Source organism: Peromyscus californicus, unplaced genomic scaffold (assembly GCF_007827085.1).
Source record: "Peromyscus californicus insignis strain IS unplaced genomic scaffold, ASM782708v3 Scaffold_8__1_contigs__length_139910024, whole genome shotgun sequence".
Taxonomy (NCBI): Eukaryota; Metazoa; Chordata; class Mammalia; order Rodentia; family Cricetidae; genus Peromyscus; species Peromyscus californicus.
This window is the reverse complement of record NW_026294606.1, coordinates 132,461,477-132,486,383: the sequence shown is the minus strand read 5'-3', so window position 1 is coordinate 132,486,383 and position 24,907 is coordinate 132,461,477. Positions and strand designations below refer to the sequence as shown.

Here is a 24,907-nt window from a genome sequence, read left to right as displayed (position 1 = left end):
AGGTCTGTACAGACAGGCAGTGACGAGGCGGTCATGTGGTTGGGTTTATAACCAATGAGAAGGCAGAACAGGAACTCTATAAAAAAAGACAGACACACAGGAAGTAAGTCTCTTTCGGAGAGGTACAACAACAGCAACAGTGAAGGGTAAGGTTTTTAGCTCTTAGCTATTGCTCTGACCTCTTGGCTTTCATCTCTGTATTGGCTCTGTGTTTCTTATTGAATAAGACGGTTGGTTACATCTCCAGAGGTTGTGCTGTAGGACCGCTGCAACTCGAGAGAGCTCAGCTGTTGAACACTTGCTGCTCTTTCAGAGGATCTGAGTTCGGTTCCCATCTTTTACATTGTGCAGCTCACAACCACATCTAACTCGCACTTCATGGGACCAGTGCACTCTTCTAGTGTCTGCAGGCACAATAAAACCTTAAAAAAAGAATCACTGAAGCCTGTTACGACATATGAAAGTTTTTTCCCTCTGCATAATATACTTACCTAGGGACATAATACCTCTCAAAGCTGTTAAAACAGATCTGTCATTGTTTTAAGTCTTGATTTGACTAAGACAACTCAGATATAATAAAGACGTTGGAAGCCTTAGGAAAGAGGTGGCATCAGCATGTGAGTTTATGTTCATAAGACATTCTGCTTATGAGAAAACACATGGAAGTGAAAACTGGTAATCATCCCCAGTGTCCTAGAGGTAAAGATCCAGAATAATCAGTTCTCAAAAGATTATGCTTATTTATTTTTCCCATTATACTTCATGAGTAATGTCTTAGAAGCAAATTTCAAATTAGTCTTGAGTTAAAAGATTTTTGTTTAATATTTATTTTGTTTAAGACTAAATACCATTTTATGAAATTCTTTGAGCTAAGATACAAATAAAATTATAAAACAGGGAAAAAAAATCTAGCCAAAGTAGAGTAAGTAGAATAAGTAGAAGTAGGCTTTAACTCAATAGGTCATTTAAAAAAGGGCTTTCTTTAGAATCGTGAGATCTAGTTATCTTTATTAGGGAACTTGAAAAGTAGCAAAAGGCAAGGATGGCATCCAGAGCTTGCTTGAATCTGCTTGTTTTAAAGGACAGCACAGGATGGATCGTTCTTAGATTAGTTTATAAAAAGGGTAAGAATGTGGATTTGAGCAAATAAGGACTTTATATATCCCCAAAGATGCCTAAAAACCACCTACCCAAAGCGTTTGCCTGTGTGTCAAGGGGATTGAACCCAGGGCCTCACACATAAACAGTTAGTATACCAGTAAGCAACACAGCCAGACATTAGTGGTATTTCTTGAGCCGAGATCAAGATGAAAGAGTGGAAGCAGTTTGGTTAAGTTTCATATTTTCACTGTCTTTATCAAAATTTCTGGACAAATATGTATAATTTTATGTTTTAAATATATAACTTTCTCATGGAAATTTATTGCCATTTTCACTGTTTTTAGGGTTTGGAGTGGATCAATTACGAGATGACAATCTAGAAACTTACTGGCAATCTGATGGCTCTCAGCCTCATTTAGTGAACATCCAATTCAGGTAATACACTTTTTTACTGTTTCATATACTGTAGGTTATAAGTGGGCAAGGAAATCAATTTTATTTACAGAAATGTAAGACATTGAAATATACTTAACTGCTGTTAGACTCTTATTAAGTCTTAGAGATTATTTTTTTTGCCGTCCAGATTGCAAGCAGCTTCAGTGTATTCTGTGCTACCCTTTATGTATTTTCTTTTCCATGTGTGCATGTGCATGTGTGTATATGTTGTGATGTGTGTGTGTGTGTGTGTGTGTGTGTGTGTGTGTGTGTGTGTGTGTGTTTGTGTTGTGATGTGGGTGTGTGTAGTGGTGCACATGTACACCATTGAATGTGCATGGATGTTGGGTGTCTTTCCTCAATTGCTCTGCATCTTTATCTTTTTGAAACAGGGTCTCTCAGTGAACTTGAAGGTCATCACTTTGGCTAAGCTGACTGGCCACTGAGCTTCAGGGATCCACCTCTCTGCCCTTCCTCCTGCCTCCTCTTCAAGGCTGGAGTGGGTCCTAGGGATCTGAACTCAGGTCCTCATGCTTGTGAGGCAGGCACCTGCCCACTGAGTCATCTCCTTAGTCCTCTTTATACATTTCTGTGATACTTTATGTTAGTGGTTCTGAAATAATAGGATTCAATTTTAGGAGATAGAGTCAGAAAAATATATTTTACAGTCTGGTATGTACCTTAATATATGATGCTTGTAAGTTTCTTAGGTATGAGACTTAGATAACTTTATATTTGTACTTAACCTTTGGGGGAAAATACTTAACCTAGAGTCTATAAGCTTAATTTTGAAATGATTATTATTTTTGAGATAGGAAAACACCTGTATGTTAGTGTAGTGTTCTGGATTTGTTGACTGTGAAACTAGTCAGCCTTGTTATCTTACTACATTGTATTTTCTACCATTCTAAAATGTTCTAGGGTACAAATCAGCAAATGTCTTTTGAGTGGATAGTAAATATTTGAACCTTGTGGTCCCTCTGGTCTCCATTTCAGCTATGTAGTTCTGCTGTTACAGCACCAAACAGCCAAATACCAATGCATAAATGACTGAATTTAGTGCCTCCGGTTAAACTGTATCCCAGGAAAGCAGATGCGAGGCAGGAGTTGGGCACTATTCTAGGTTGTAATATATATTTGCCTGCAATAGCAGTTAACTTTTTTTAAGGGTTAAGATTGTAGCCACTGCCAGTCACAGTAGCACGCATCTTTAATCCCAGTGCTTGAGAGACAGAGGCAGGTGGATGTCTGTAGCACGAATCTTAAAAAGGTCTTATTAATAAAATCAAACCCAGAGCCAGGTATTGGGTTAAAGCTGGAAGATTAGAGAAACAGAACAAACCACAGCCACCTCACCTTGCCACTTCCTCAGCTGATCCTGTTTCCTCAGACTGGAAACCTCTGAGTCCTCATCCAGAATAAATCTCAGCTGAACTGCTGCTAAAAGCCTAATTCCTGGTCCTCACGCCTTATATACCTTTCTGCTTTCTGCTATCACTTCCTGGGATTAAAGGCTCACTTCCTGGGATTAAAGGCATGAGTCACCATGCCTGGCTGTTTCCAGTGTGGCTTTAAACTCACAGAGATCCGTATGGATCCTTGCCTCCCAAGTGATAGGATTAAAGGCGTGTGTGCCACCATTTTCTGGTCTCTATGTCTATCTAGTGGCTGTTCTGTCCTCTGAACCCAGATAGGTTTATTAAGATGCACAATATATTGGGGGGACAAAATATCACCACAGATCTCTGTGAGTTTGAGGCCAGCCTGTTTTACAGAGTGAATTCCAGGACAGCCAAGGCTACAAAGAGAAATCCTGTCTCAAAAAAACCAAAAACAAATAAACAAAGCAAAAAAAGAGATTCTGCTACTTTGTCAAATGATTACCCACTTGTATTATTTATTTTCCTCATTAGTGAAACCAGATGGCTGATAAGAAGCAACTTAGAGAAAGATGTTGTCTCATAGTCTGAGGATACAGTCCATTATAGTGGAAGCAGCACAGGGGTGTAAATGGTTGGTGTTGTGGAGGCAGAAAAGTGAGGCTGATGGTCTCATTTCAGCAGACAAGGAAGCTGAGACAGGCAGGAAGTGAGATCAACTTACAATTCTTTTTTTTTGGTTTTTCAAGACAGAGTTTCTCTGTGTAGTTTTGGTGCCTGTCCTGGATCTCACTCTGTAGAGCAGGCTGGCCTTGAACTCACAGAGATCCACCTTGCTCTGCTCTGGAGTACTGGGATTAAAGGTGTGCGCCACCACTGCCTGGCTCAAGTTATAAATTTTAAGGCTAATCTATCCTCCAACCCCTACTCTAAGTTACTGACTTCCTCTAGCTAGGCCCCACCATTAGGGACATGAGCCTGTAAGGGACATTTCCCATTTGGTTACTGGGTCCTTAGGCTCATGGTCATCTCATTATGCAAAATGTATTGAGTCCATCTTCAAAATCTCAGTAGTCCCACAGCTATCCTACTGTTCAAAATCCCAAGTTCAGAGTTTCTTCTGAGACTCAAGGCAAGACTTTAGTCCCCTGTAAGATAAAAAAGTGTGTGCTCGTGTGTGTGTGTGTGTGTGTGTGTGTGTGTGTGTGTGTGTGTGTGTGTGTGTGTGTGTAATTTTAGCGCACAGTGGTACAGGGTAAACATTCCCATTTGGAAAGAGACATACAGAAGCATAGGAAGGAAAGATCAGACTAAATATCAAACCAAAACTCAGCAAGGTAAACACTGAATTTTGTAGCTTCTTGTCCATCATCTGGGCTCCACTGTGCTAAGGGAGGTCATCATGTGGGCTCCAGTAGGCTAAGGGAGGTCCACCTTTAAACTTTGGCGTCTACAGAATTCATGGCTTCTCTTTTAGGCTAGCTCCATTCAGTGCCTGCTGCTTTCTTTGGTCGACATTCATGTTTCTGGTTTCTCTGATGTCTTTGAATTTCCTTTGCAAATTAGGCTTTGTCTTTCACAGCTCCATACACAGCCCACTCATCAAGCTGTATCCTAGAGCTTTTAATGAGTGGTGTCTTGCCCTCAAGGCACCTTTCCTAATGTCCAGTGCAGAATCCAAGGTTTCTCCTTAATGGTGCTATTCTCTTTACAGTTACAGCTACTTTATCTGAACCTGCCTTGACCTCAGCTTCCTCTGGGTTCAAGTTCTTTTCCTTGCTGTGGTGGTTTGAGTGACATTGGTCCCTATAGGCTCATGGGCTTGAATGTGGCCCCCAGTTAGTGGAATTGTTTGGGAAGAATTAGGAGATGTGGTATTGTTGGAGGAGGTATGAACTTGTTGGAAAAGGTATGTTATTATGGTGTGCTTTGAGGTTTCAAAAGCCCACGCCAGGCCTCCTCTGTCTGCCTGCTTACAGATCAGGATGTAAGCTCTCAGCCTTGTGATGCCATGATGATCATGGACTAACTCTCTGAAACTTTAATCAAGCTTGCCATTTTATGTCTTCTCTTATAAGTGTTGCCTTGGCCCTGGTGTCTTCATGGCAATATAACAGTGACTCAGACAACTGCCACAGTATATACTTCTGTCCACAGGTTTAACTGGGCCATATCCCTTTCCTCTTCAGACTTCACATTTTTTTCTGTCTGCTTTCTCACTGCAAGTGTGGGAAAATGCAGTAAGCATTAAACAGGCCACAGCTTGAATATTAAGATGTGATAACATTCCTTCACCAAATAGTCTTTTTTTTTTTTAAGATTTATTTATTTATTATGTATACAGAAGAGGGCACCAGATCTCATTACAGAGGGTTGTGAGCCACCATGTGGGTGCTGGGAATTGAACTCAGGACCTCTGGAAGAGCATCTCTCCAGCCCCACCAAATAGTCTTCATTGTTACCTTGATTGGGTTTAGAATCACTGTGGTGGCTAATTTTTTGTCAACATGATACAAGCTAGAGTTATCTAAAAGGAGGGAACCTCAGTTGAGAAAATGCCTCTATAAGATCTGGCTATAGGACATTTTCTTAATTAGTGATTGATGATTAGCCCATTGTGAATGGTGCCATCCCTGGCTGGAAAGCAGGCTGAGCAAGCCCTGAGGAGCAAGCCTATAAGCAGCACTCTTCCATGGCATGTGCATCAGCTCCTGCTTCCAGAGTCCTGCCCTGCTGGAGTTCCTGGCCTCACTGCTTTTGATGACGAACTGTTAGTGAAACAAACCCTTTTCTCCCTATAAGTTGCTTTGTAATGGTGTTTCCTCACAGCAATAGTAACCTAACTAAGACAATTCCTTAGAAAACACACTTTTGGTGTGACTGTGAGGGCATTTCCAAAAAAGCATACCCGAAGAGGCAAGATTCACCTTGAATGTTGTTGGCATGACCCCATGGCCTGGGGACCTCAACTGAGCAAAAGAGAAAACGAAAGCCAAAGGAGTGCCAGGATTTCCTATTCTTTGCTTCTGGTTCTACAGCAGACTTGAACTAGCAGCCTCCTGCTGCTGTTGCCATAGCCCTGAGCTGTTCCTACTGCCATTCATTCCCTTCCATGATGGACACTGCCCTTAAAACATGAGCTGGACTACTGCTTCCTTTGCTTCTTGTCACAACAATGAGAAAAAGAACTGATGCATCATTTATTTCATTTAATCTTCACAATTTATTAGAGACTTGGATAAAACTAGGGTCTCATAATAAGTAAGTAGTAGATTTACAATTTGAACATAATCCCTCTGGTTTCAGAGCTTGTGCCTTTAACTTCTATCCTATAAATCTGAGATAAATTGCTGGTCTAGGAATACAAACATGATAACCTCAAAGTTCAATATTGAACATCCAGAATTAATTGAATTGTAATACTAGCATTTGTTTTGTAAATTTCATTCTGAAAAAAGTCATAAAATAGTTCACACTTACCTGTATTTCTTGAATATCTCACTGAGAATTTAAATATTTAATATATTTTAGATATATGCCTTTTTGTAATCTACACACCTTCCTTCTAGGATGTATGTTATATCATTTTTCTCATTATTAGAATCAAATGGTAGTTCTGTTTAATATTTTAAGGGACCTCCATACTGTTTGCCATAGCAAATACCCAACTTTATATTCCTTAGGGCAGTTTATATAAGCTTCATTTTCTCCCCACATTATATCAGCATTTGTGGTTTTCTTTTTAAAAATAGTGATCATGTTAATGCATGTGAAGTGATATCACATAGCTTTGATTCTCATTTCCCAGGTGGAATAGGTATTTCAGGTAACAGGTAAAATACCTGGCAGAAGTAACTTAGGAAGGAATACTTACTTTGGATCGCAGTTTCAGAGGTTATAGGCCATCGGGCAAGGAAGACACGGTGGCAGAAGCAGCTCTCTGTGGCACTAGGAGAGAGAGAGAGAGAGAGAGAGAGAGAGAGAGAGAGAGAGAGAGAGAGAGAGAGAGAGAGAGAGAGAGAGAGAGAGAGGAGAGAGAGAGAGAGAGAGAGCGCGCAAGTGCGAGAGGTGGGGGGGAGCAGCAACTCTATCTTAACAGATTGGAAATATAGACAAGGCTGTCCTTTAAAGGTCTACCACAGAGACACATCCCTGTCAACCAGGCCCTATGTCCTAAAAGCTTTATAACCTCCCAAACAGTGCCACCAGCTGGGAACCAGGCATTCACACACATGAGCCTGGGAAGGTCATTTGCTAGTCAAACCATGACACCTATTGATTGTGATGCTAAGCAGCTTCTTGTGTACTTACTGGCCAGCTGTATGTCTTCTTGAAGAAATGCTATTCAAATCCTTTGCTCATTTTGAAGTTGTTTTTGTTTTTTGTTGCAGAGTTGTAAAAGTTCTTTATTATCCCTGTTGCAGGTACTCAGTCTTTTTGTTTTAGTGCAGAAGCAATCATAGAAAACATGTAAACAAATATTTTCTTTAAGTGAAAAGTCAGTGGCACAAATATTTGGCCTGCACCTGGAAAGCTATAGCTTATCAGTCCTGTTCTAGGACAGCTGTTCTCAAACATTCTGTTCTTAATGCCCACAGTAAACCTTTATTTAGGACTCCAACAATCTTTTGTTTATTTTTATATTTACTGTATTAGAAATTATGTGAGGAAATATAGTAAATTTAGTCATTTGTTAAAACTTAGAAGGAATACCCTGTTGTATGTTAGGTCACATAACAGCTTTATAAAAACAGTTATCTCTTCCCAGACTGTTAAGAGTGTAATTTTACTTGTTTGTGAACCTCTTTGTTCTCTGACTTTAGGTACCTGGGGTCTCATTTCTGCTTCCTCACTAAGACTTTTTTTAGAACCCTTCTGGATACTATGTTACTCATAAGAGGCTTACTCAGAAAGGTAGATAATACATTAACATTAACAAGAGATTACCTGTAACCTTCCTCCTCTCCCCACACGTGTCCCAGATCACTCTTCAGTGGCATTTCTCTTGGGCAAAATTAGCATCTTTAGCAAGGTTTGGTCTTTCCAGGGTCTCAGGTAAATCTAGTTATGAAGAGAACTTTTCTGTGGTTTGGGATTGTAATCATGCCCATCTCTCCATGACGAAGAGCACTTGTCTTGCTGTTCTCTAGCCGTTCTTTGCCTAGCAGTTATACTGTACCCATGTCCTGTGGACTTGTGTCTCCTGCCTGCTCACAGGGGTCCTGTGCAGACATCATCTGCTGCCCCACTCATAGCTCTTTCCTCATTAGTGTGGTGAGACTGCCAGGTGTATTTTGTTTGTTTGTTTTTTCTGTTTTTTGAGACAGTTTCTGTATAGCCTGGCTACTGTCGTGGAACTCGCTCTGTAGACCAGGTTGGCCTAGAACTCACAGAGAGCTCTTTGCCCCTGCCTCCTGAGCTGGGATTTAAACTGCCTGGCATGTCTTGAATTCTTAACCAGATGAGAAATTATTCAGGAGCTAGCAGGTGCAGGACAAAGTATCACTTGTTAGAACTGAGAAGCTAATGAAAGCATACCAACTGCATCAAATCTTCAGTTAAGTGTATTTGGTAACATCCAACCCTAGAATTAAAGACTTGTTCATCCATTTGTAGCTAGACCAGATAGGCATGGTTTTATATTTATAGTATGAAGGAACAAAGGAAATGCTTCTTGCCCAATGCTGTTTCTTAGGAGAAGGTATTTAATAGATTGGAGGACAGAAGAAGTCAGGAAAGATACTTATGTCAATCAGAAACAGGGAAGCATTTCCCTTTTCCTTCCATCAATGCTTCCTAGGAGTTTAACAAGGTGCTTGGCATGCAGTAGGTGTTTACTCAATACAGTGGCCATAATTAGAGTGATGATTTGAGTAATCCCAGCATCTTCCACTGTGATTCAGCCTGTATATTTTATCTTCCCATGTGTATTATTATTTGAGAAGCAACATGGTTTTTATGTAGTATTATTACTTTTTGAATCAGTATGAGGGAAAATTTAGTAGTTTAAAAAACTTTGCTGTACCTTGTAGAGTTGTTAGTTTTAGACTGCACTAGCAGTTTCTTCTGCAAATGTCATATAACTATGTAGATAGCATAAATTATGCCTATCATTTCTGGGGATTCATAAGCCTCAAGAAAAAAAGTATGGTTTAGCTCAGATGTAAATAACTACAATATCTACTCGTCACTGTAAGTTGCTGTCAGTGGCTGTTAAGCAAACCACGTACCATTGATTAAAGGAAGGTAGCAGTGATCAAAAGGGAAGGAAGACAGACTCACAGCTGAACTTGGCACAGTGCCTTGCATGCGGCAGGTGTTGAGTGCAGTGATGATGAGCCGCCGAATGAGTTCAAGTTTTCCGCCTCTTTGACTAGCACTCGGCTCACACCCCACCTTCCCGAGTGCGCTGTTACTTGAGAAACAGCATGGTTTTCTTTGTAGATAGAGCACATACGAATGTTTTGACTGAGGTCATTTACCCTAGTGTTATTCTTTATTTAGAGAAGCAGTGAGTTGGTGATAGAGCAAAGAGAGAGAATACATAGGAAGGAAGTGTTGGTTATATAAAAAAACTGATCCTTTACATCTGCTTTTGGTTTGTTTTGTTTTTTTTCTTTTTTATCTCTGTGGTCTCTGATCTTTCTATCTTAGGGAGAACTTTACTTCCTGCTTATAAGTTCATCAAGAAGGTGTTTAGTAGCCTTCCAAAATTTCTCTGCATCTGTTTCTTTCCCTTGATATGTCCTTGCTGAGATGTCAGTTTGGTAGCTCTGGTCTTTTAAGAAACATCATAATATCTGTCCTGTCAACACTTCTAGAATAACTAAGGTTTATGTTTTTTCTTAAGAAAAACCTTTATCTTTGCCCCTTTTTCTGATGAATAGTCAGGTGTGCAAGTTTGGTTTTCCAGAGAAGAGCTCCAGACCCCACTATTTTATAGGCTGACCTTTGACACAGGTTATTTTTGCTCAAGGAACTCAGTGTTACTAAGCAGTGCCAGTTTACACTTAACTTGTAAAGCCCTTTTTAGTAGACTTCTAAATGTTTTTGGAGGGTCAATGTAAAAAGTTACCTATTTTTTCCCCATGATGGCCAAATGACATGTTCATCCTGAAAAATTACTTAGAAAATAGAGATATTATAAGGAAGAAAATTAAGATCTTCTGTAGTTTTTACCCACCTAAAATAGTAAGATTTGCGAATTTTGTACGGTTTTATCTATGCTCTTTTCTTTTCACTAATATAGGTTAATGTGCTTAAACAAACATTTCCTATATAATCCTTTTGTAATACTATTTTATAATTTCCTTTTCCCCTATTGCAGCAATATACTTGCATGATTATTTTAAAATATAGATGCTTTTCAGTTTTTGTTGAGATTATGTTCAGATAAGCCCATTAAAAATTGAAAACATGCCGGGCAGTGGTAGCACAGGCCCTTAATCCCAGCACTCAGGAGGCAGAGGCAGGTGGATCTCTGTGAGTTCGAGGTCAGCCTGGTCTACAGAGAGATCCCAGGACAGCCAGGACTGTTTCACAGAGAAACCCTGTCTCAAAAAACAACAACACAAAAAAATTGAAAACATTGTAATTTTTTTTAATTTAATAAACTGTTTAATAACTTCTCTCCCAGCAGCCTGCTGAGAGCACTTTCTAATTCTGTGAAAGATAGCTACCAGAGAGGAAGCTTCCAACCCAATTCCTGCTTCATTTCTCTATGCCTGCCAACCAAACTGTGTTGTCCCTTGAACAACAGGGTCCTATCTAGTTCTGGTGGGCCACCAAGAATGATGGCGGTAGATTGTATTGTTTTGGGGGACTCTGTGGTTTTCCCAACTAACAACTCCTGAGGCAGTATCCCACTCCAGACACTGGGAATTATGGCTTCTGGGAACATTGGTTACCTGTGTAGGGTACCTCCCTTTAAACTTTTGCTTTTTCTTTATACTTTTTAAATTAGTTTATGAAATAGTAGGTTTTCATATGGCTTTTTCATAATTCTTTGTTTTGGTTAACCCTCCTCCTAACCTCTTAACCCCTATTCCTACTTAAACCTTTCTACCCCTAATATTTCTCCTGCCTACTTTCTTTCATATCACATATGTTCTGTTATCTTGCTGTGGAGAGACACCATGACCAAGGCAACTCTTACAAAAGAAAGCATTTAATTGGGGTTTGCTTATAGTTTCAGAGGTTTAGTTCATTCTCATTATAGTGGGAAGCATTATGGCATGCAGGCAGACATGGTGCTGGAGAAGTAGCTGAGAGTTCTACATCTGATTTTGCAGACAGCAGGAAGAGAGATGTTGGGCCTGACTTGGGCTTTTGAAACCTCAAAGCCTGCCCCCACAGTGACATACTTCCTCCAACAAGGCCACACGTATCCCAACAAGGCCATGCTTCCTAATCCTTCTTAAGTAGTGCCACTTTCTGATGACTAAGCATTCAAATATATGAGTCTGGGGGCCATTCTTATTCAAACCACCACACCATCCTCACTTTAGGCATCCTTCCAGCTTCACATACCAGTGACCCCTCTTTAGCTTTCTCACCTTTATCAGCACCCCAAGTTAAACACACAAACCTAAAATGATCAGAAGACAATGAATTTTCAGTTCACTTAGAAATTGAATTAGTAAGCCACAAATTTATTTATTGGCTCAATATTCTTTTTCTTATGATTTGGGTATTATCATTCATTCTGGTATCTTCTAATATGATGGTAAACAAATATCTCCATGTTTAAATTTCTTCCTTTTGTTTTAGAAATTGAATATTTTTTTCAGTCTTTTTCATTATCTGAGGTAAATTTTTTATGGTGCATTTTTTGCTTATTCCCAAGGGTTATGTATGTATATTTTGAAATGGAGTAGAATTTTATTTTGTACATTAAGTGGCAGGGTATGCTTTTTATTGTTTATTGTATGTGTTTATTTGTTGAGCCTGATATTTCACTTAGCTAGGTATTTTTAACTATTAATATAAGGAATTAATTAATTAATTAGTAAAGAAATCCATGCTTGCTAGAACATTTTCCTTGTGTAATGTCTAAATAAAAAGGATGGGCATCAATAATGCTTGTTTGTATGTTAAAGCACCTAATTTGGCTTAACTGCTTCTTTACATACATTAGCTCTTGACCGTGTTCTCCATGAGGTATGTTTGAATATGTAAAATACTATAACTGTACTTACATTTTTACATGTTTTCGCCTGCAAGTTGAAGGCAAACAAAAGGAGATTGCTAATTGAACCTTAGAAGAGAACATGCTTTAATTTTACTGTTTTCTTTTGATGTGATAAAGCGCGTGCTTTTATTTTACTGTTTTTAGAAGAAAAACCACAGTGAAGACGTTGTGTATCTACGCAGACTATAAATCTGATGAAAGCTACACTCCAAGCAAAATCTCAGTCAGAGTAGGAAATAATTTTCACAACCTTCAAGAAATTCGGGTATATCTTTTAGTTTTCTTTTTTTTAAATGTGTGTTTCTTTAATTCATTCTATAGATGATAGTCATAAAACAAGAAAATTATATTGAAAACTATGCATATAATGTTTATATTCTTTTGAACTGCCATCTTTTTTTCTAATGCTTTATTATGGAATTTTCAGGCATAAGAAAGGATAAAGAATAAAAAATACAGTAATCGCTTCACCTTTGGAGTACTTTAATGTTTCACTTATATTTGCTTTATTAAAATTATTTTTTAATTCACCAAAATAAGTTTATAGGCTCCTAATGCCATCTAGGGTGTGGGTACATGTTCCTTTTCTCTGCTGACTAAAAGAATTAAAAGGCAGGAAACAAGTGTTCCCAGAAATCTTGGCAAGTCCTGGTGGTTTGATTGAAGGATTTGGTCTCTGTATTCACAGTGCTGATTGATAGGCCAGAATTTGCTCCTGCCATCTGTTCATTGCCTTCTGATCACCTCAGGTCCTTTGCACCTCCTCTCTTTTCTTATTTTCTGCTTAGGCAACTTTCCCAGTAATGTGTGTTGATCTTAATCTTTATCTTTGGCATAAAGCTTTATGATTACCACAAGTTTTATATAAAAGATTTTATACTTGTAATGGCTATTTACTGTAAACTAGTAACAACTTACCTGTGATTGCGTAATTTTACTTTACTGCTTCATGTTTTGTTTTGATGCCAACAAATGTATGCCTTTGTAGTTAGAATCCTTGTGTTTTCTTGGGGAAAACAAGAGAAACAAATGTTCTTCGTGCTAGGTAGGTGACTTAGTTAGAGTTGCTATTGCTGTGATGAAACACCATGACCAAAAGCAACTTTGGGAGTAAAGGGTTCCTTTTGTTCACAGTTCTATATCACAGTTCATCATTAAAAGCAGTGAGGCAGGAACTCATGCAGGTTAGGAACCTGGAGGCAGGAGCTGGTGCAGATACCATGGAGGGATGTTGCTTACTGGCTTGTTCCCATGGCTTGCTTAGCCTGCTTTCTTACAGACCCCCCAGGACCACCAGCTCAGGGCTGGCACCACGTGCAATTAATCACTAATTAAGAAAATGCTCTACAGGTTCACATACAGCCCACCTTTATGGAGGCCTTTTCGCAATTGAGGTTCCTCCTCTCAGATGACTGTAGCTTGTGTCTAGTTGACATAAAACCAGCCAGCACAGTAGGGCAGTGAGAATGCACCAAAGAAGCTATTCCATCCAAGTCCAGCTTAGTTCATCAGTGAGTGTTGGGAGTTACTTCCAGAAGCACGCTGATTCAGAAGCAGCTGTATCACTGAAAGGCCCTTCCCAGCGAGGGATTGGTGTCACCTTGTTTGATTGACTCTAGTTAGAGATATTTGACCTTTGTGATCCTGGATTTTTGTCTTTCCCCAGATTTGGAAAGACAAAAATCTTATATATTAAAAATTTAAATTTATGTGATTTTAATGTGAATTATTTCTTTGTGTGCGTGTGTGTGTGTGTGCGTGTGTGTGTCTGTGTTATTGTATGCATACATGTATAGGGGAGTTTGTGGAGGCTAGAAGAGGGTGTCAGGTCCCTGGTGTGAGCCTCTGGACTTGGGTGCTGGATCCAAACTCTGGTCCTCTGGAAGGACGACAGCAAGTGCTTTCAAGCCTGAGCATCTCTCCAGCCTGTTGTGAGTCCTTCAAAGGAGCCCGCTGCCTGTCCTGCTGCTGGAGCTCCCGCTGCCTGTCCTGCTGCCGGAGCTCCGGCTGCCTGTCCTCCTGCCGGAGCTCCGGCTGCCTGTCCTCCTGCCGGAGCTCCGGCTGCCTGTCCTCCTGCCGGAGCTCCGGCTGCCTGTCCTCCTGCCGGAGCTCCGGCTGCCTGTCATAAATTTTGCAAGCTTTTTTCAGGAATTTGCATGGTTTTCCTTTTGCGGTATAATTTCGTGGATTCTTTAGATTATTTCTGCTCTTGTGCATTAAAAGTTTTTATTTGTATTTTTCAGCTCTAGAATTTGTTTGATTGGAAAAAAAAACTTCCACTTCTTACATTTCTAATTTTTTTTAATTGTACTTTTTTTTTAAATTTTATTTATTTATTTATTATGGATACAGTGTTCTGCCTGCACATATCCCTGCAGGCCAGAAGAGGGCACCAGATCTCATTACAGATGGTTGTAAGCCACCATGTGGTTGCTGGGAATTGAACTCAGGACCTTTGGAAGAGCAAGCAGTGCTCTTAACCTCTGAGCCATCTCTCCAGCCCCCTAATTGTACTTTTTTAAAAATTATTTTTTTTCTTAAATCTTCTTGAGTTTTCTTAAAGCAGTTAGTTTGAATTTCAGGCAGTTTTAGGGCACTCCATTTCCTCGGTGCCAGTGGTGCTTTATTTTGTTCCTGTGCTTGTAGTATTTCATGGATTGTTCTTGATTCCTATGTCATGATCTTACTGTCTGTGTCCTTGAAGAAGAAGGAAATTATTCCATTCTTTGAAGACTGCCTGGGAAAGTCCGTCACTGGCCAGCCCATCTCGAGACTTCTGGGAAGGACAGCTGAGGTGCTCCGTGGGTGTATTTGCACTGGAGTCCTCTGGGAGTCTGGCCTGCTTCCAGGAGACGAGCTGGTGTGTAGTCTGGTGTCTTCCTAGAAGTGGAGCTTGTTTTTATGAAGGACAGCTAGAAGTCTGTGTCTACAGGGCTGACTGACATAACTTTGTGGTAGTCTTGTTCATGAGTGTGTAAGGGCTTCTCATGTGCTAGGATAGACCTGATGCCTGGGCCCATTGGAGACTACCACATGCTGGGAAGGACTTGTTGCCTATTGGAATAGACCTGGAACCAAAGTCCACGGGAGTCTTCCCACTGCTAGGGCACTGAGTTAATCTGATTCCTAAGTCCAGAGGGCCATGCCTAAAACCTGGATTTATAGTAATGACTATGGAACCTCAGTCTTTGGATGCTGCACTGGTGTCAGTCTTTTGGGATAGACTTGGATCCTGAGTATGTTTGACCAAGTCTGGTCTGTAGGGTTACTAGAGCCTGAGTTTACAGGATTCTTTATAGAATTGGTTTGTAGGTGCAGGTTAAATCTGCAGGGTTTTGCTTGCAGCCTGTAGATGTGGTCTTGTTGCATGGACTTGTGACTGCCAGACTAGTCTGCTATCCACCTATTCCTTCAGCCATTGTCTGTGGATGCCAGCCCACACAGCTTTGCTTCATAGCAGGGTCAGCAGGTGCTAGCCTAATGAATACGATTTTGGGAAGGATGGTACGATGCTGGGGCAGGACTGACGACGCCTTGGTCCATGGGATCCAGCTTGTTATTGGGACACTGTAGAGCTCAGAGATGCCAGGGCTGTTTTAGGACTAAGTCTTTGGAGACTAGAGTGGTAATGGGGTAGGCCCAGATCTAAAGTATGCCAGGCAGGTCTGAAGCCTAGGATCTGTCCCTATACAATGCACGCTTGATGAGTAACCATGAGTACCGGCAGTCAGGAGCTGTGGTGTCTTGCCTTGTGCTGGCCTTTCATTGATTGGGCTTTACATTAGGGTCTGAGGCAAAGTCCAGGCAGAGTTCATCTCTTCTCATTGTGCTGCTCAGGATTATGGGAAGAGCGACAGGAGTGATACAAAACTGCCCTTCCTATCCTGTTTGATATACTGCTACCCTCATACCCAGGTTCTGTAATCTCACCTGGCTCGCTTACTGGCTTCTGCAAAGGTATTTTTGTTACAGGTGTAGAGAGTTGGTCTAATTGACAGGCAGAGTTCCATTTTAACATTTTGCTTATGTCAGGACTTGTTTGTTTTTTGAAACACCTAGCTGGTCAGAATATGTATTCTGTTACTTTCCTTTTGTTTTTAAAACAGGGACTTCCCACAATGCTGAGACTAGCCTAGAACTAATACCCTCCTACCCCATGCCAAGATTACAGGTGTGTGCTAGCACACTTGGGTTACTTTACTTTTAAAGGATTTTCCTTGAAAAATAATTTTAGTTTTTGAAAAATTACTATCAATAATATACATTTTTTTTAGTTTGAAATATTGTCTGACATCATTATGCACTTTTTGTTCTTGAATGAATTCACAAATAAATCAGCTGGTTTCTTTTTGGGGGTGGGAGGATGTTTTGAGACAGGGTTTTTCTGTGTAGCTCTGGCTGTCCTGGAACTCATCTTATAAACCAGGCTGGCCTTGAACTCAGAGGTCCACCTGCCTCTGCCTCCTGAGTTCTGGGGTTAAAGGCGTGCGCCACCACCGGTTGGCTTTGCTCTAATGTTTCTTAATTCAAAATATCTTGATTTTTAAAATCACAGTCTCATTTGATCAGTTGATAGCCTTCCTTTAGTCATTTATCCAGTACACTTAATGAGTGCTTTGTGTTATGAAGACATTTAGTTGTATGATTTTGTTACATAGTTCATATTTATCAGAATGGACTGCTTGTGTTGAGAAGCTTTTTTGGGGAGAAGCTCTCCTCATTTGGGGTTATAGGTAAAGGTTGTCCTAGGGTGAGCACTAGAAATAGTCTGGTCTAATGGACGGAGTTTGAAATGCCCACTAGATGTCACTGTTGGCTTTCACTTTCTAGGCTTACTTGCTAGTCATCTGCTCAATGCTTCAACTAGCCTTAGTTGTAGTTTTTCCTAGAATATATTCACTTTTATTAAAAACAAATCTTTGATGCATTTTGGGAAGTGTCCATCCTCATACAAGTTCTCTGTACTTATGAGGATGTCTTGTATTCTCTCGTAAGGTTGACAGTACAAAATAAGGGTTTTGAGAGTTTAATAGGAGAGACTTTAAATGATATTTGGATCTTAAGGTAAACTTTAATATCTTTTCTTTGCTGCTGTTGTTTAAATGCTGAAGCATTAACTGTTTAGCAAAGATAGTCTTACAGGTAGTTTCTTAGTTTTCTCTTGTATATTTCTGATTTCTTGACTGATTTTTTTGGTTTTTTGAGACAGGGTTTTCTCTGTAGCTTTGGAGCCTGTCCTGGACTAGCTCTGTAGACCAGGCTGGCCTCGAACTCACAGAGATCCACCTGCCTCTGCCTCCCGAGTACTGGGATTACAGGCGTGCGCCACCACCGCCTGGCTCTTGTGTATTTCTGTATGGTGATGATACGGCCTCATGAGACCAGTAATCAGTCCTGAGTAGTGCCAGGTGACAATCTAAACTATTTTCCTGGGTAACTTAATGAATATACTGTCTTGTATAGTTCTCACTAGAACCACAAGTTTTGGATGTTTTTTTAATTAGTGCTTTTATATTAATGATACTTTTAGCTATATATCTTTTTAGGTAATTTATTTACCTTTTTTCATTTATATGTTCAAGAAGTAAGTGTCAGGTAGTATTTTGTGTCTTAAGAAGAGATGAAATAGATCACATATGTATATTTTTAAACATTTCTCCGCTACACAACTCACATTTCAAGAGAGACTTCTTTGAATTCAGATGCTAAAGACAAGTGACTAAAACACAGAAGTTATCTGAGGTTTTGGAGCCATCTTTTCATAAGTTATAGAACTGTTTAACTGAATGGAAAGTCTAAATAAACCCTTTTGTCTTTCCCCATGGATTCTTGCCTACGAGAGGTGGTGGTGTTTTCGCTCTTTTCTTTTTTCGGAAGCCCACCACCCAGCTCCCAAATAAATCACACATGGAGGCTTATTCTTAATTATGAATGCCCAGCCTTAGCAAGGCATGTTTCCTGTCAGCTTTCCTTAACTTTAAATTAGCCCTGTCTACCTTTTGCCTCTGGGCTTTTCCCATTCTCTTACTTCTGTAAATCTTACTCTTACACAGTGGCTTGTTGTGTAGCTGGGTGACTGGCCCCTAGAGTCCTCCTCCTTCTCTGGCTACAGCTTCCTTCTTCCAGATTTCTCCTTCTATTTATCCTCTCAGCCCTGCCTATTTCTCTCTCCTGCCTCACTGTTGGCTGTTCAGTGCTTTATTAGACCATCAGGTGTTTTAGACAGGCACAGTAACACAGCTTCACAGAGTAAAACAAATGCAACATAAACAAAAGCAACACACCTTAAAAACAATACTCTACAACAGAGAGGCTCTAGTATATATTGATGTATTTAAGTAGGGTTCTTTCTTTTTTCTAGAAATTACGGCTCTGCTTACTTAAAACATTTTAAATACTCATTTTCTATGATCTTACTGATTTGAAGTAGTAATTTAAGAAATGAAGGTGAGAAAAATGAATGACTGCCTTCTGTATCTTTTTTTTTTTTTTTTTTGGTTTTTCGAGACAGGGTTTCTCTGTGTAGCTTTGCGCCTTTCCTGGAACTCACTTGGTAGCCCAGGCTGGCCTCGAACTCACAGAGATCCGCCTGGCTCTGCCTCCCGAGTGCTGGGATTAAAGGCGTGCACTGCCACCACCGCCCGCTGCCTTCTGTGTCTTAAACGGGTTCTTTTTGTTGTCTTTCCCTCCATTCCAGTTGTGGAGCATTGCTAGATGTTTATGTCTCTACTGAAGACTCTCTCCAGAGGACCTCCAGTATTCTACAGTGTGTGCTTTAACTTAATTACTGAGGAGGGATTTAAAATGGACTTTCTCTTGATAAGAAACTGGCTTGGGCCAAATGAAGTTTTTTTTTTTTGCTTTGTTTTTGAGTCAGGGTTTCTCTGTGTAGCTTTGGAACCTATTCTGGAACTCTGTAGACAGGTTGGCCTTGAATTCACAGGGATCCGCCTGCCTCTGCCTTCCGAGTGCTGAGATCAAAGGCGTGTGCCACTATACCCGACCCCAAATGAATTTTTTTTTGGCCAAAGTTGATTTTATTTATATGCCATGCATTCTATTTTTAAGTTCTGCAACTTGGTGTTTAAGAGAATTTTATAAGGTATTGATGTGGTTTTATAAGCAAAAATTACATATACAGAAGAGATTCTCTAGACAGAAATGAGGATTTTTCATTTTGGAATCTTTGTTTTAATTTGTCTTTGGCTTTATCATTTCATCTGTCCTACCTTTCTTCAAGATTAATGCTATCCAAGGAGAGTTTTCAAATAAAGGCACTGTTGTTGGATTTTTAAAATCTCCCCCCTCCCCCGCCCCAGACAAGGTTCCCCTTGTAGCCCTGGCTGTCCTGAAACTTTCTGTAGACCAGACTGGCCTTGAACTCAGAGATCCGCCTCCTCTGCTTCCTGAGTGCTGAGATTAAAGGCGTGTGCCACCACCTCCTGGTAAATCTTTTATATTTTAGCATTATGTTTTTGCTTAATACTGTTTTGCTCTGTGAAAGGAAAATGACATGTAAAGAAATTTTTGTTGGAATAATAGAATACTATAGAGTTGATGTAACTAAACATTTTAGAAAAATCCAACAAAACTTAACAATTTACTAATAATTCTGTCTCTTTTCAAAACTGTTATGGAACTTTTTGTGCTTAAATATGAACTGAAATAATTTCTTATACATATCTTGAAGGCACTCAAAGTTGTTTCTAAACTCTTGTTAGAAAAACAGCTTGCAGTGGGTGGTGGTGGTACGTGCCTTTAATCCTGGAGGCAGAGACAGGCAGATCTTTGAGTTTGAGGCCAGCTTGGTCTACAGAGAGATTTCCAAGACAGCCAGGGCTACACAGAGAAACCATGTCTTGAAAGAAGCCAGAAAAACAAAACAAAACAAAACAAAAAACCAAGAAAAACAGCTTGTAAATTTAAGGTTAACTAGGGTTTTTCAACATATTTGAAAGTTGCCCTTCGGTTCACTGTTGGCATTTTCCCTCAGGTTTTCGGACTATGAGATTGAACATTTAAGTGAATTTTAAGGCTTGTTTTTAATCTTCAAATATTAAAAGGTGTTACCAAGTGATTTTTCCTCCTATTTAAAGAGGTGGCTTGAAGTAGTCTTTAATGCCTAAAGAGCTGTGATGATATTTTCTTTTTCTTCCATGTATGAGGGCCTTTGTGTCTCTACTTGTCTTAAATTAGTAGCACAGTTATGTGAATCCACATAGACAGAAGTGGTTAATAAGTCAGTTCTTCTGTTAAGATAATACCTCCTGTTATAATTAGAATTCTATTAATATGTGCGCTAAAGTAAGAAAATGCAAGGCAGTATCCATTGACTTCAAATCTGCTCTTATGGGCCTTATTTTAAATAGTTTGATATAAAGTTTGATGTAAAGTCTTTTTTTTTTTTTTTTAAAGATTTATTTATTTATTATGTATACAGTGTTCTGTCTGCATGCATGCCTGCGGGCCAGAAGAGGGCACCAGATCTCATTACAGATGGTTGTGAGCCACCATGTGGTTGCTGGGAATTGAACTCAGAACCTCTGGAAGAGCAGTCAGTGCTCTTAACCTCTGAGCCATCTCTCCAGCCCTGGTGTAAAGTCTTAGGCAGTATATATAAACAATAAACCTTAGCTACCTAGCAAGTTCTAGTCCAGTCTAGACTACAGGGTTTGAGGACCTGTCTTAAAAAGATTTTAAAAGATTAATACATTTTTACCGGCCGTGGTGGTGGCGCACACCTTTAATTCTAGCACTTGGGAGGCAGAGGCAGGTGGATCTCTGTGAGTTCGAGGCCAGCCTGGTCTACAGAGCGAGTTCCAGGACAACCAGGGCTATTACACAGAGAAACCTCATCACAACAAAACAAAACAAAACAAAACAAAAACAATAATACATTCTTTAAAGAAACGCCATAATAGTTGCATAAAATAGGCATAATCATAATATTGGCATTAAAACCAGGCATAGACCAGGAGAATAAGATAGAGAGCCTAGAAGATATATGAAATCCGTATGTCTGTAGTTAACTTGGTTAAGGATGCTGGAAACACACAATGGAGAAAGATGTCATTCTAATGAATGGTCCTGGGAAAATTAGGCTTCTGTGTGAAGAAGATTAGAACGAAATTCCAGTCTCTAAGCATATATAAAATCACTTCAAAGTTTACATGTAAGATGCAAAACTGTGAAATATAAGGAAGTGCCTTAGGTTGGACATTGAAAAGGACAAGGGTTTTTGTTTTGGGTTTTGGTGGTGATAGGGTGTTAATATTCTTAAAGCTCAGTAGACAAAAGGAAAATACAAATGGGATTGCCTCAAACTAAAAAGCTCCTTCAGAAAAACAGAGAAAAAAATCATCAGAATGAAAAAAACAACTTATAAAAAAAAGGGGAACAAATCCTTGCAATCTGTAATCTGATGAAGGTTTAGTATGGAATTTATAACCACAAAAACCCCCAAACCAAAATACACACACACACACACACACACACACACACACACACACACACACACACACACACACCCAAAAGAACCCAGAGCCCAAGGGGCTAGACCTTAATGAATACCTGCTATACTAACATTGGGAAGCTGAGGTGGAGAATCATGAGTTTGAGACTAGATCGTCACATAGTGAGTTCAAGGCCAGTTTGGACTACATAGCAGCCTTGGCTCCAAGAACAAAACTAAAACAAAACGACATTCAAATGTCTATACATGAAGAAGTCCTCCATATCCTAAGCTGTCAGTAGATACCAGTTCACTATAATTACCAGAAAGAAAAGGAGATCCGGTGCTTGTGAAGGTGAAGAGACCCTTGTCTACCTCTGGGGTTGTGAATCAGTGTGGCGGTTCAAGAGGATGGAGTGGAAGCTCCTGCCATATATAGTGCAGCAGTCACGCTTGCCTCACTGTGGCCATAACACCCATCAGGAGAAGGAAGGTTGGTCTGCATCACTGTTGAGAACTTTTAGTTGATAGATGCTTGGCCTCCTGTGCTTGAGCGGAGCATCATGGCAACAGAAGTATGTGCAAAGGACAGATTGTAAACTTGGTATAGGGCAGGAAGAAGAGTGAGTGAGCCTAGAACCAAGCTAGGTTGTAACCTCCAAAGCCGGCTCCTACTGGTCTCTTTGTCAGCTAGGCTGCACCTCTTCAGAGTTCCACGGTCTCCCAGAGTATCTAGTAGCTAGGGGACAAGGGTGCAAGACAGGAGCCTGTGGGAGACATTTAGATTCAAGTTGTAGTGCCATGGGATTCAACAATCTTGTTTTGCAGAGATAGATTCAAAAGAAGTAAAATCAGTGTTTGAAAAAGACACCTGTACTTGCTGTAATAGCCAAGAAGGAGAAATGGCCTGAATGTTCATTAACTGACTCAAAAGAAAATGTGCTGTGGAACCCTGCTGTGCCATAAGAAGTGCTGTGGAACCCTGCTGTGCCATAAGAAGTGCTGTGGAACCCTGCTCTGTCATTAGAAGTGCTGTGGAACCCTGCTCTGTCATAAGAAGTGCTGTGGAACCCTGCTCTGTCATAAGAAGCAATGAAATGGTGGAACTGAGATGATGGTGCTAAGTGAAATAAGCCAGGTTCATGAAGACAAGCACTGGATGTTGTCGCTCATACATGGAGTCTAAAAGTGGTTTATCTGACAGAACTTGAGGGGAGACTGGTGCTTACCAGAGGTCAGGGAGCATAGTGGTGAGAGTGAGAAGAGTTGTTTTGACGATGGTGATAAGTTACAGTTAGGTAAGTGTAAGGAATTCTGGATGCAAAATAGGGTGCTGTAGAGGTCAGCACTGTCTTACAAAACCAAGAGAAAGAATTTTGTGACCTTTCATTTCAAAGGAAAGGTAAATGCTTACGGGAATCAAAATGTTTAACCTGATTTAAGCATTATATAGTGTGTACTGTGTCAAAGCATCACATGATATGTCCTTAGTATGGTATATTTTTTATGTTTTATGTATCAGTTAAAAATTAAATATTTAAAACTTAAATACACCTGAAAGGCTGTGAGAGCACATAGAATATTAGGAGAAATGGGTTAAATAATAATTTAAAGATAAAAGATAAAAGGGGTGATGGTTCAGTGACCCTTAAAGGTGAGTATAAAGTCTGCACAGGTACAGAATAAAGTGGAGGTATTCTCTGTAGGAGCGTGAGTTCATAAAGACGGGAAGCACAGCAGCATGGCCTAATGACAACTGGAGGTGCCTCAGCAGGCCTAGAACAGGGAAGACTCACATTGCACATCCATGTTTCCTGGCTCCTGACTTTACATTCTTAAAGGGAATGACAACATACAAAATTGTTTTCATGAAAATATGTAGGAGGCAGACGTCAAATCATGCTTCCTGTCAGACTTTGGAGTTTAAATTTTAGATAATGTTGAATAGACAGTGCTGCAGACCTGGCTGCTGACATCCTGGTGAAATTAGGATTTAGCTGAGGTTAGATCACTTCCAGAGTAAGGAGTCATCGGAAGGAATGTGGGAGGCATTGTGACTGATGGCTGCCAGGGGTATACTGGGACCATGAATAGGTAAGGAGAAATGAGCATCTAGAATTTTTAGATTCTGGCAACTGGTTGGATGTTACCGTTTACTAGGAATTGAGTGCAGTGTTAAAGAATGTGTACCAGGAGGGTGGAAAGAAAGGAATTAAGTAGATAAGATTAATTTTGGTCACTGATTTCTAGATTCTCCTCACGTAGATTTGAGGATCATTAATGTGTAAGCAGCAGCTTAGAAGTGGCATTAGCTCATACAGGGAGCATAATAGTGGGAAAGAACTGTGTAAGGGCTGGGTCCATGGAAATGCCAGTACACACTGAGTAGCCCTTATTCAGAATCTTGGCACTAAAAGTACTTAGGACTTATGATTTAAAAAATAAAAGGACTAAAATGAAATTCACTTATCCTTCATATATACATAGCATGAAAGTAATCTTATGACTACTTTAGTAATTTTGTCTTAAAAGTTTTGTCCTGTGGAAGTTTTCACTTACAAAGTTAAGTCAGTACTTGGAGTATTTGGGATTTTAGATTTTTGGATTAGGGATACTCAATCTGTATCTGTACCAAATAAGATGATTTTGAAGGACATTCTTGTGTGTGTGTACGTGGAGAGAGAGACAGAGAGAGACAGAGACCGACAGAGTCAGCACATGCTGCAGTGTGCATGTGGAGGTCAGAGGACAACTTTGTGGGTGGTTCTCTGCTTCTCTCTTTACATAGGTTCCTGGGATCACACTCAGGTGTGCAGACTTGCATTTGGGGGCTCTGATTCCTGGAGATATGGACACAACTGAGCCACCTTGCTAGCCCTAAGGTCACTACCCCACCACCTGTCACTTTTTATTTATTTATTCTTTTTTTTTGAGACAGGAATTTTCTGTGTAGCCTTGGCTGTCCTGGAACTCACTCACTCTGTACATCAGGCTGGCTCCAAGCTCAGAGATCTGGCTGCCTCTGCCTCCTGAGTGCTGGGATTAAAGGTGTGCACCACCACCTCTGAGGTCACTTTTTTCCTTAGCCATTACAGAGCTGTGCTGTTGCTTGTATGCAGAGTGGTAACAATAATAGCCAAAGAGCAAGAAAACAAAATATGGTAACTTTGTTTACATGAGGGTGAAGTATATTTTGATAGAAATACATACTTACTTTCAAAAGTAAAGCTGATATGATTTCAGAGATACAGATTACCAATTACTTTGGCCCCCACCCATTTGCCTCAAACTTACTCTGTCCAGCTGCTGGCCTAGAATTCATGGTCCACTTGTTCCTGCCCTCCTAGTACT

General features: G+C 40.1%; 1 protein-coding gene across 1 annotated transcript in view; it reads left to right on the top strand.

Moving 5' to 3' along the window:
• Nucleotides 1-24,907, top strand: part of Anapc10 (anaphase promoting complex subunit 10) — a 59,190-nt gene that overhangs the window by 8,330 nt on the left and 25,953 nt on the right. The window contains exons 3-4 of the mRNA XM_052729734.1: nucleotides 1,446-1,536; nucleotides 12,250-12,370. Coding sequence (XP_052585694.1) covers nucleotides 1,446-1,536; nucleotides 12,250-12,370 — 212 coding nt within the window. The remainder of the gene's footprint in view (nucleotides 1-1,445; nucleotides 1,537-12,249; nucleotides 12,371-24,907) is intronic.